Genomic DNA, 12743 nt, shown 5'->3' with positions numbered 1-12743 from the left:
ATACACACATACAATCCAAGACATACATCTATAGACACACTTATATAAATACAGTTTCATACAGGGCCTGACTAAGAAAAAGGTTTGGCCTGGGCATTTTAAATCACAGTGGCCCAGGAAGGGGGTGGCCCAATGACCAATGACCCAATGACCTCTCTCATGAGAATAAGGCTCTGTACTTGTTCTGCGCAGCGCAAGCAAATCTATTAACATGTTTGCGCTGTGCTTGCTTGTGACTTGTCTCAGGTGCCTCCATTAGTCGGATACCAGAGAACAAAAGGGCCAGGAAAGCATATTGTGCATGTTTGGAGCCTGTTTGTGGGATTGCATGTGTGTAGTGTGAGCTGATTGTGGTTTGGTGTTTTGTGTAAATAGGCCAGTCTTAATCGTGTTGTGTTTGAGGAGTAATATGTGTGGCAGGGGCTACTGTAGAGAGTGTGATAATGTGTGTGTATAGGGAGTATAGTGTGTATATATTTATAAATGATGTAGTCTATAGATAATCTATTGCGTATGTAGGGTATCTAGTGTGTGTTTGTGTGTGTAGAGGAATTCAGAGTTGTGCAGGGGATCTAGTGTGTTTATACGAGATGTAGTGTGTGTGTCTGGAATGTAATGTGTGGGGGGTTACAGTGTGTGTAAGGGTGCACTGTGTGTAAGGGGTTGCAGTGTGTGTGAGTGGTGTAGTGTGAGAGGTGCAATGTGTGTGTGAGGGTTGCAGTATGTGAGAGGTGCAATGTGTGTATGTGTGAGTGGTGTAGAGTGCGTAAGGGGTGCAGTGTGTGTGTGTGTGTGTGTGTGTGTGAGAGAGAGAGGTGCAGTGTGTGTGAGAGTTGTGAACTGTGTGTGTGAGGCATGCAATGTATATGTCAGGAGTAAATCGTTTGTGAGGGATGCAGTGTATATAAATATGTGAGAGATGCAATGCGTGTGTGAAGGCTGCAACGTGTAAATGTGAGGAGTGTGAATGTGTTACGAGGTATAAGCTTATATTCTGTGTGTGTTTTTCAGGGGCGGGGGAGGGGAGGGAAAAGATTAAGGAAAATATTTATTATTAAGTATATGTATTTTATTTTTTAAGCACTTCGGTAATGATGGCCCTGTATGGGTTGGTAGATCCTCTTAACTCCCCGTTGGCCCCAGCCCATGGCCATCACGGTTTAAAGTTTTTGCATGTTGTATCCATTGATCAAAACCTGCATACCTTCATTGTCACTTCTAAATTTCAGCCAATCAAAATACAGCTATGCATTAAATCATGGTCAGCATCACTAATAAATATGCAAAAATTAACGGTGGCCCCACATCTTCTAGGTATAAATTTCAACAGCTAAATTTCCTAAAGCATTATTTTACAAAAAGACTAAAGTAAGAGTTTAGTGTATCTCAATATATTTTACCACTCTTATTGTCCTGTTGAATTTTAACGGATCATATATACTTTTAAAGTATTTCTGATTTTGCATTGCAAATACTCCTCCCTTTATTTTTGTGCAGTAATTGTAGTGTGGTATCAGGGCTCGAGTCCTGCAGGAACGCGTGGGAACGGCGTTCCTGCACTTTTCCCACAGCAGGAACGCCGTTCCCATTACTAGTCCTGCAGGACCCAGGGCTGGCACAAGCGGCTGCCAGAGCAGGGGGGAGGACAAATCCGAATCCCCTGCCTCTGACTGGGGACTCGGATTTTTAACTCACCTCTCCCCCTGCAGTCAGTGGAGTCGTCCAGCCTCTCCTGATGATGTCAGTAGGAGGGGGCGTGACTTTCTCTGCTCTTCTCACAGGACCGCTGGGGAGCAGAGGAAGCCACGCCCCCTCCTCCTGACATCATCAGGAGAGGCCGGCTTACTCCACTAACTGCAGGCTGCAGGTTCCAGATCCTGTCCCACCCCTCCTGGCCCAAGGTAAGCCTCAGGGAGGGGGGAAGGCACTTTTAGTTTTTTTTTTTTGTCCCTTTCCCCAGTCCCTGTCCCCCCTCCTCAGGCCCTGTCCCCCCTCCTCAGGCCCTGTCCCCCTCCTCAGGCCCTGTCCCCCTCCTCAGGCCCTGTCTCCCTCCTCAGGCCCTGTCTCCCTCCTCAGGCCCTGTCTCCCTCCTCAGGCCCTGTCTCCCTCCTCAGGCCCTGTCTCCCTCCTCAGGCCCTGTCCCCCCTCCTCAGGCCCTGTCCCCCTCCTCAGGCCCTGTCTCCCTCCTCAGGCCCTGTCTCCCTCCTCAGGCCCTGTCTCCCCTCCTCAGGCCCTGTCTCCCCTCCTCAGGCCCTGTCTCCCCTCCTCAGGCCCTGTCTCCCCTCCTCAGGCCCTGTCTCCCCTCCTCAGGCCCTGTCTCCCTCCTCAGGCCCTGTCTCCCTCCTCAGTCCCTGTCCCCCCATCTCAGTCCCTGTCCCCCCATCTCAGTCCCTGTCCCCCCATCTCAGTCCCTGTCCCCCCATCTCAGTCCCTGTCCCCCCATCTCAGTCCCTGTCCCCCCATCTCAGTCCCTGTCCCCCCTCCTCAGGCCCTGTCCCCCCTCCTCAGGCCCTGTCCCCCCTCCTCAGGTCCTGTCCCCCCTCCTCAGGCCCTGTCCCCCCTCCTCAGGCCCTGTCTCCCCTCCTCAGGCCCTGTCCCCCCTCCTCAGGCCCTGTCCCCCCTCCTCAGGCCCTGTCCCCCCTCCTCAGGCCCTGTCCCCCCTCCTCAGGCCCTGTCCCCCCTCCTCAGGCCCTGTCCCCCCTCCTCAGTCCCTGCCCCCCCTCCTCAGTCCCTGTCTCCCTCCTTAGTCCCTTTCCCCAGTCCCTGTCCCCCTCCTCAAGCCCTATCCCCTTACTCAGTCCCTGTCCCCCTATTTAACCCCTTAAGGACACATGACATGTGTGACATGTCATGATTCCCTTTTATTCCAGAAGTTTGGTCCTTAAGGGGTTAAGGCCCTGTCCCCCCTCCTCAGTCCCTGTCCCCCCTCCTCAGTCCCTGTCCCCCCTCCTCAGTCCCTGTCCCCCCTCCTCAGTCCCTGTCCTCCCTCCTCAGTCCCTGTCCTCCCTCCTCAGTCCCTGTCCTCCCTCCTCAGTCCCTGTCCTCCCTCCTCAGTCCCTGTCCTCCCTCCTCAGTCCCTGTCCTCCCTCCTCAGTCCCTGTCCTCCCTCCTCAGTCCCTGTCTCCCACCTCAGTCCCTGTCTCTCACCTCAGTCCCTGTCCCCCCTCCTCAGTCCCTGTCCCCCCTCCTCAGTCCCTGTCCCCCCTCCCCAGTCCCTGTCTCCCTCCTTAGTCCCTTTCCCCAGTCCCTGTCCCCCTCCTCAAGCCCTATCCCCTTACTCAGTCCCTGTCCCCCTCCTCAGTCCCTGTCCCCCTATTTAAGGTCCTGTCTCCCTCCTCAGTCCCTGTCCCCCCATTTAAGGCCCAGCCCCCCCTCCTCAGTCCCTGTCCCCCTCCTCCAGCCCCTGTCCCTTTCCTCAGCCCATGGCCCCTTCCTCAGCCCATGGCCCCTTCCTCAGCCCATGCCCCCCCCTCCCCCTCCTCCTAAGCTCCTGTCCCTCTTCCTCAGCCCTGCCACCTTACTCAGCCATTCGTCAACCCATGTCCCCCCCTCCTCCTAAGCTCCTGTCCCTTTTTCCACAGCACTGTCACCTTACTTAGCCCCTGTCCCCCTCCTCAGCCCCTGTCCACCTTACTCAGCCCCTGTCCACCTTACTCAGCCCCTGTCCACCTTACTCAGCCCCTGTCCACCTTACTCAGCCCCGTGCTCTTACTCAGTCCCTGCATACGAGCATCAGCCCCTGTCCCCCTCCTCAGTCCCTGTCCCCTTCCTCAGCCCCTGCCCCTCTTCCTCAGCCCCTGCCCCTCTTCCTCAGCACCTGCCCCTCTTCCTCAGCCCCTGCCCCTCTTCCTCAGCCCCTGCCCCTCTTCCTCAGCCCCTGCCCCTCTTCCTCAGCCCCTGCCCCTCTTCCTCAGCCCCTGCCCCTCTTCCTCAGCCCCTGCCCCTCTTCCTCAGCCCCTGCCCCTCTTCCTCAGCCCCTGCCCCTCTTCCTCTTCCTCAGCCCCTGTCCCTCTTCCTCAGCCCCTGCCCCTCTTCCTCAGCCCCTGCCCCTCTTCCTCAGCCCCTGCCCCTCTTCCTCAGCCCCTGCCCCTCTTCCTCAGCCCCTGCCCCTCTTCCCCAGCCCCTGCCCCTCTTCCCCAGCCCCTGCCCCTCTTCCCCAGCCCCTGTCCCCCTTCCTCAGCTCCTGTCCCTCTTCCTCAGCTCCTGTCCCCCTCTTCAGCCCCGTGCCCTTACTCAGCCCCTGCATACAAACGTATAATTTTTTGGGGGGTGAGGGGGGGGGGGGGGGCGGGGAGTGGATCTTGGGTGAGTTCCTGCACTTTTTTACCCAGGACTTGACCCCTGTGTGGTATCTAATGCCGTTTACAAGTTTACTTTTGTAATGGTCCAATTTATCTAAGTGTATATCTTTTAAACGACAAAACATTAAAAATTATTACAGTGGTAGTTTGTTATATCAAAAATTTTCTACTTTTCCTGAAATCATACACTAGGATGAAAAAAAAGGTATAGAGGATATTGCTTTAATTCCAACTATTTCAGTTTTGCACATTTACCTGTTTAGAGGATATCAACCAAAAATAGCAGTATACAAAGCATAAACATCTTTCTATGACAAAAGTGGAACATACTGAATATAAATAAATGAAAAAAATAATGTAAGCAGTGCAATTTATTATTACGTAATGGGCATTTTAAACACTCTTCTAGTAATATAAACAACCAGTATATATCCCCCACTACTGTACCATATAAAACAAACAAATAAAAAAACAATCACTCCGATACACTTTGATACACATTAATTAAGGGGTATCGCCTGCAGAAAACTGCAGAGTGGCTTTTTTTTTACATTTAGATGAAAGTTACAACATCTTTACAACGGGCGCCAATTTGTGGCTCAGCACAGTGGGAGGTCAGTTGCTGGGGAATTCTCTCTTGATGTAAGTATTATTACTTTATCAACTGATCTGTTTGCACCATAGAAAGGTAATTTTATATATAAAATTCATTTATCCATGTGCCAGTATATTCCTTTACGTTTATTAAAATATATATATATACGCACACAAGGCAAAAATTCACAGGAGTTTTAGAGACTTTATTTATGTATAAACAATTTAAACACTTTGCCATAAATTATCTTTGCCTGTCTCTAATCTGTACTTAGCAGCAAATTAAAATAATATAAAAACTCAATGAACAATTCATACATGTATATTACAAAAAAAAAAAGTTTTATACCAAAGTTCATAATCAATTATTTTTTTTGTGGTGACTGTAAGGTGATTGTCTCAGTTTATTGTTAAGACCAAACAAACACATTTCTAGTTTTTCTTTTTTTTTTTTTTATCTGAAACAGTGATTGTGCCTTCTGGCCTTTATATGAACAGGGTGATCTGAAGTGGTGCCCATTTGCGAGTGACACAATGCCCACATCTCTACTGCAACTGATACCAACAAACTACGGATTCTAAACAGACTACACCCTGTAACTGTGTAATATTGTCCACAATGGAATTTCAAATACAAACAAGAGGATGAATTTTAACTGTTGTGAAAGCCTCCATTTTGAATCAAACATTACACTCTACCCACTTCATGAATAAATTAAGTCAGAGCATTATGGGACTAGAGTGCAAGTACAGTTTGTGTTTCTTGTTAGAGTCTATCCAGTCCTCTTAAATCTAGAATCATTTTTACAAATCACTCCAAAGTCAATGTTTAAATGCAGTACGCATTCTTCTTAAATCAAAATTTTGGGGTATTTATCAAAGAAGCAGTCCAAGAAGTTTTCAGTAAATGGTCTTGAAAAGGTGGCCAACTTGAATTTCTTAAAAGTAAAAGTAAATCACATATCAAAGCTGAGAGATGCTCAGAGGCCATGTCATTTTTGTTGTTGTGGTTGTTTTTAAATGGATACCCAGAAGAAGTGGGTAATATCACAGGGGTACTTTTGTGTTTAGTTGTGTTTTGTTTGTTTGCTTGTTTTTGTTTTTTGTTTTTTTAATCAGGCTTAAGTCCACTTGAATGTGTAGTTTTCAGTAGCGTTTAACTCAAAAAATGTGAGCTTTCTTGCTACTTAACTGTCTCAGAAAACAATTCAGCCTAGTGCCCCATTTAGGTCTTCATCTCCTTAGGAGAGGAGATAACAGTTTCAGCTACTGACTCATCCTGCAAAGGATGACAGCAGATTAATTTGTTACCTCTTTCCCATTTCATTCTGTCTCAAGAACTGGATGTTACTGCTACTGTCTGCTAGCTCTGGGTACTGCTCCACAGGTAGCACATAATATCCCTCATATCCTTGAACCCTTCCTGTATTCAAAAGCTGTTGTTTTTCCCCTTCAGTCCATAAACGACTACCTTCTTTTCCATCCCTTGCTTTTTGTTGCTCTTTAGCCCAAGCTGAACTCAAAGCTCGTTGACGGGCCTGGTCAAGAACACGTGCCCTTTCTTCATCCAGTGTGTCTGTGGTCATTCCATACCGTATATTTAGAAGCAGTGCCAAATGCTGAAATTCAATGTTTGTAAACCTGCGAGTCCTTCCATTTATAAGCAACGTAGGCTGTGAAACTGTGACATTCACTCCGCTGTCTAGCATTTTACGACCGTTTGTCATCCCTAAGGTGACCAGATCACTGTCCGATGAGCCAATTTTGACAAAATAATGTGTGTCCTTTCCTTCTATGTTGTAATACATTTTTTCCAGGTAATGGGCACCATTGAGCACCAAAGCGATTTTTCGACTGTCTTCGCTAGCGATGCTTGATATTCCTGTAGTCACTTTACCTTCCTTGATGGCAAACATTATTCCTTTTCCAATGATAGGAACTGTTGTTGCAAACCAATGCCCTGGTTTCTCTCTAATATTTGCATGCAGTCGTTTTACAATAGTCTGACCCTCTAGTGCCATAAATGCTTGATTATGTCTTTCAGTGGTCTGTTGAACACCAGTAATTAGCTGTAAGACAGAAAAATGAATTAGTTGTATAGAGTTAAAAATAGTTCAGTGAACCATGCTAACTAGACTGTACAGAATTTTGAAGGTCATGCAGTAGTGGCTTAATTACATTTTGGCCTTAATTTCGTACCAAAAGTAATTCACTTGAAATTAGAAAAGTTATTCAACTCATCTACAAAACAAAAGTCTTACGTGTGTTAACTTTGATGTAAGTGCAAACTTTTATTCAGTGAGCTGTTAATTTCAATGTTCTCTAACGGAATAAAAACTAATTGTAACATTTTCTTTTCAAATAGTTTTTATTGATAATTGTAACATATTCAGATTTTGTTTAATATAATCTTTTAGTGACAGAATGTTATGTGTAAATAAGAGATTTCTGAACAAATTAAATGTCAAAAGTAAATGGTCAAGACATTTTTTAAAAATGAAATGCCTTGCTGTTGACATCACAGTGGTGTGATAGACACAGTGTGTGTCTAACATGAAACAAGAACAGATCCCATCTATGTTGAACATTTAAAGGGATATTCACTAAAATGAGAATTCAAAGTGAATTTTAACTATAAGGCCGGAGTGGCCAAACTAAAAGCATTGCTGATTTAGAATATGTCAATAGCTACTATTTTGACCATAAATTTTAAAATGCACTTTTAATTCATTTTGAATTCTCACTTTAGTGAATACTCATGCCAGTTTTATTACAATTCTATTTACTTTGAGTCAGTATTATTAAGCATGTCTATTTTAATATTTTCGTATTTCTTTTTACTTATGGTTTTATTATAACCAGTCAACAGAGTGAAGGTTAGTAGGGTATTTCAGTCGACCCTTCTATCACAGTCAGAGGCATACATTCACAACTTATTTATTTCCTAGCAATATACACTATTGTATTCCTAATTTTCAGGATTCATGTTAGTTTTAGTTAGTTTTGTTTTTTCCACGCGTTGTGTCCAAGGAACATGTTTCTGTTTAGACCTTTGTTCTGATCCTTAAAGGGACACTATAGGCACCCAGACCACTTCAGCTCATTGAAGTGGTCTGGGTGCACTGTCCTAGGCAGGGCCGGTACAAGGATTTCTGCTGCCCTTCATGTCACACACACTGACACACACACTGGCTGACACACATACTGACTGAAAGACAGACACACACACACACACACACACACACACACTCACTCACTGACACACACACAGAAACTCACTGACAGACAGACAAACACACTCACTGACAGACACATGCACATACACACACATAGACACCCAGACTTACACTCACTCACTGACAGACAGACAGACAGACATACACACACTCATTCCCTCACTGACAGACAGACAGACAGACAGACAGACACACACACACACACTGACACTCACTGACATACATACACTCATTCACTGACAGACAGACATATACACACACACACAGACACTCACTGACATACATACACTCACTCACTGACAGACAGACAGACACACACACACAGGCAGACACTCACTGACAGACACACACAAACTATCACAGTCAGAGGCATACATTTGAAAATGTGTTCACAACTTATTTATTTCCTAACAATATACAGTAATGTATTCCTAATTTTCAGGATTCATGTTAGTTTTAGTTAGTTTTGTTTTTCCACGCATTGTGTCCAAGGAACATGTTGCTGTTTAGACCTTTGTTCTGATCCTTAAAGGGACACTATAGGCACCCAGACCACTTCAGCTCATTAAAGTGGTCTGGGTGCACTGTCCCAGGCAGGGCCGGTGCAAGGATTTCTGCCGCCCTTCATGTCACACACACTGACACACACACTGGCTGACACACATACTGACTGAAAGACAGACACACACACACTCACTCACTGACACACACACAGAAACTCACTGACAGACAGACAAACACACTCACTGACAGACACATACACATACACATACACACACATAGACACACAGACTTACACTCACTCACTGACAGACAGACAGACATACACACACTCAGTGCCTCACTGACAGACAGACACACACACACACTGACACTCACTGACATACATACACTCACTGACAGACACACACACACACAGACACTCACTGACATACATTCACTCACTGACAGACAGACATACACACACACACACAGACACTCACTGACATACATACACTCACACACTGACAGTCAAACACACACACACTCACTGACACACAAACAGGCAGACACTCACTGACACACACACGGGCAGACACTCACTGACATACATACACTCAGTCATTGACAGACAGACACACACAGGCAGACACTCACTGACAGACAGACAGACACACACACACTCATAGTCAAACACTCACCTCCCTGGGGTCCAGTGTGGGGCAGCTCCTCACTCCTCCAGCGCGCTGTTTAGTATGCAGGTGCCGGAATAATGTCATATTCCGGCCCCCGGCATCAAAGGTGGCGTGTGAGGGAGGAGTGAGAGGCTGCAAGAACAGCCTCCCTCGCCACCTGCCTTCTCCGCCCCGCTCTTCTCAGGTCACCGGCTCTGCCTTACCTACTGCCCAGCTTTGGGGTCCCGCTGTGACAGGGCTCCTCTCGTCACCCCACCTTCAGGCGCCTTGAGCATCGGCCCAGCGCTGGGGGTGGCTCAAGGGCCGCTCGCCCAGCGCTGTGACCCCAGACAGGGGGAGCCCACCAGGAAACAACCCAGTGGGCACCCCCAGCAGGCCGCGAACTAGGCGAATGCTTAGTTCGCCTAACGGTGTCGCCGGCCCTGGTACCAGGTCCCTTAACCCTGCAAAACTAATTCTTGCAGTTTTAAGAAGGTTTTTAGGTGGGTTAACTCCACCTTTACTGGCTGTCACACTATGTATGAGGACATCCAGTGTCACCCAAACCCCATAGGAAAGTATTGTATAATGCTTCCCTATATTGAAATCCTAATGCATTCGCATTAGGTCTCCCCTGCTGTCTGACTATGGTAAGGGAGGAGCGAAGGAGGACCCGAGCCAGTGCTGTGGGACATCGGCACTGGACTGTGGTAAGTGACAGAAGGAGTTTTTAACCCTGTCTTTTTTTTTTCCTGGCATTATAGTTTCCCTTTAAGTGTACAAGCTCTTTGTCATAGCAACATAATAGAGCTTATTACTATTAAGATCTTCACTTTTATCTTTTCCATCTAATTCCATCTTGATTAGAATCTTTGATTATTATAAAATTACCCTTGTGCTGTGTCGTATCTCTGCACAATAAAAGACTTACTGAAGCAAGAAATGCAATATCCCACATAAAATTCTACTTTTCTTTTTTTCTCATAAAATGCGCTGCTTTTACAGCACATATAAAACACATATGCAATACAGTAGCCATAAGCTATACTTTTATTTCTAGTAATGAAATCCCAGAGGGGTATGTTGTTATATTGTAGATGGAACAGATGGTCAGATACCTTTAAGATTCTCTATATCACTGTTAATCAAGAAACTACTCAAGGGTATATACACAGAGAGCTAATGATACTGCAATTAACATAACTATCCAAGCTGGCACAAAGCACATTGTGTGGAAAGCCTTATAATAAAGGTACCGTTTTGAAATACTCATCATAATGTAAGACAGCAAAATATTTCTTTAGGGCAGTGATTAACCTGCCAGTACAGATTGTGAACTGCATTTCTTGTGATGCTCAGCTAGCTTAAAGCTGATAAATTTTGGCAAAGTAGTTGTTTATGAAATATTACATGTTGATGCATACCTCCCAACAGGCCCAATTTTGAAGGGACAGTCCCTATTTTGGGCCACAATCCCTCTGTCCATCTTTTCTATCCTAATGTCCCTCTTTTAGAAGAGCTTCACAGCAATAAAACTCCAAGTAAAGTGTTTTTGAACTTCGTTAAAAGTGTTTAGAATTCAGTCAGTAAAAATAAAATACATTGTTCTTGTTTTAAAATGTTAGATTTCTTAGAATACCACCCCCTGCCCCCAATTAAAGTGTCACTCTTTGTCCATTCAAAAAGTTGGGAGGTATGTTGCCGAGCCAATCTGACACTGGCTGAGTATCTTCAGAGATGATGTCTACAGTCATCAAGGATTAGTTTCAATGTGTTTTGGGTTAATGGGTGTGTTTGGGGTGCGGTTTACCTGTCCGTTTTCACATTCTTGACTCTCAGTCAGCTCATATGGGGCTGGTACAAAATACATTTTTGACCGTGGAAATCCAGGGATGATATTGCTTAGTTGGAATCCAAACATCACCAGCCAACTTTGGACATCTAATTAGGAGAAAGACATTAACAATAACCACAGTTACACTCTTTGTTAGCATTGCAGATAATTACTGCTGATGACATTTGCAAGCATTTTATATCGCAGACTGTTTCTTTGCTTTAGTCTCTAATCCATTCCTGACTTTAGCCTACTCAACAGAGACCCTGTGAAACCTGCTTCTTACATCCCATCGTAGTTCTGGAGTTCAGAAAGCTAATTAATCAATGACAATTAAAAGTTTCAATAGAACTTCTAATTTTGTTAAGCGACTAAAAGTGTGCCCGATTAGGATGTACAATTACCACAATTGTGTAAAATTAAACAGATATTGTTTGAAGCTTGCTTATTCATAAACTATAGAATATTAATCTACCGTTTTCTCCAAACTTATTATAATCGTTTGTCTTAATAGTGATTACTCCTAACGGGAGCTCAAAGCTTTATAGCACGCACTGTTTTATTTTAAAATAGGTACCTGATATATTTTATAGAAAACTATTATTATTTCCCTTGGTATATATTTTATTGATCCAAAAAAAAACGAAGGATGAGTTGACGCTGCAGACAATAATGTTTATGACCCTGACATTTGAATTGGTGGTACATTTTGTGCATTGGCCCAGCTAAGTACCTCAGGAAAAAAAGTCTTATTTTTGCAGTCTTGCTATAAAGACATCTTTGTTTTGTTGAACAATTTAAAGGGCTGACAAGCAGGAAAAAGTGCTAGATAAAAATGCACAGTTGTATTTGGTTTGTTCTGATTTCTTTTTGTAAGCTATTTGGTGTATTATGCGTTTGTGGCTCTTTAGCAAATGTCCCCTAATCACTTAAAACAATCTAGATGACAGGGTTTTTATATTTAATGAAAGATGTTTGTGAAAAGGAGATATCGAAGGACTTGCAATGTACAATTACCTAAAATGTTCTCCTATTTTGGAAGATAGTCTTTGATTTAGAAAAAGAAAAAACTTGTACTATTATTACCTCTAGATTTACTAGGATCACAAGTTTTAAATGAAAGGATTTTTTTAGAGTTTTACATATGAGCTACATTATATGGAGTGGGACATCTGATATAAATGCCTTTGATTGTCTGTCTAGCAGGTTTGAAGTTAGTTGAATTGGTGATTGCACCTCCCTTCCCATTGTTATCACGGGAGGAGAGAAATTACATCAAATGCTTAAATTGTAATTCTGGAAGATTTTTTTTTTTTCATTTTTTTTTTTTTTAAATATGTGTTAGCACAGATACTTATACGACACAGTATTGTTCAATAAAGCTTAACTTGAAAAACGGGAAAAAAAAAGGGGCCAATTTTAGCATTGTATTTGAAAACGCATTTGACCTCAATTGTCAGAACTTCCTTGAAAACTATTTCATCTCAATTCCCATAATCACATTCATTTTTTTTTTTAAGAACCTATTTTTGGCTTGAAAGATGCAATCACAGAACAAACCCAATGTACTTGTTCTTTTCTGAAATGTCTTATCTCACATTTTATAATGGGAGATTAGCACAAC

The 12743-nt window shown here is 44.2% G+C and overlaps 1 protein-coding gene across 2 annotated transcripts in view; it reads right to left on the bottom strand.

Annotated features, from left to right (window-relative positions):
• Positions 1-5080: 5080 nt before the first annotated feature.
• Positions 5081-12743, bottom strand: part of TENM2 (teneurin transmembrane protein 2) — a 2177747-nt gene continuing 2170084 nt past the window's right edge. For both annotated transcript variants that reach the window (XM_063447436.1, XM_063447438.1), the window contains 2 exons: positions 11096-11226; positions 5081-6964 (listed from right to left, as the gene is read on the bottom strand). In XM_063447436.1, coding sequence (XP_063303506.1) covers positions 6203-6964; positions 11096-11226 — 893 coding nt within the window. In that variant the 3' untranslated portion in view covers positions 5081-6202. The remainder of the gene's footprint in view (positions 6965-11095; positions 11227-12743) is intronic.

This window comes from Pelobates fuscus, chromosome 3 (genome assembly GCF_036172605.1).
Source record: "Pelobates fuscus isolate aPelFus1 chromosome 3, aPelFus1.pri, whole genome shotgun sequence".
NCBI lineage: Eukaryota > Metazoa > Chordata > Amphibia > Anura > Pelobatidae > Pelobates > Pelobates fuscus.
The sequence above is the reverse complement of the archived record's forward strand: the minus strand, read 5'-3'. Positions and strand labels throughout refer to the sequence as shown.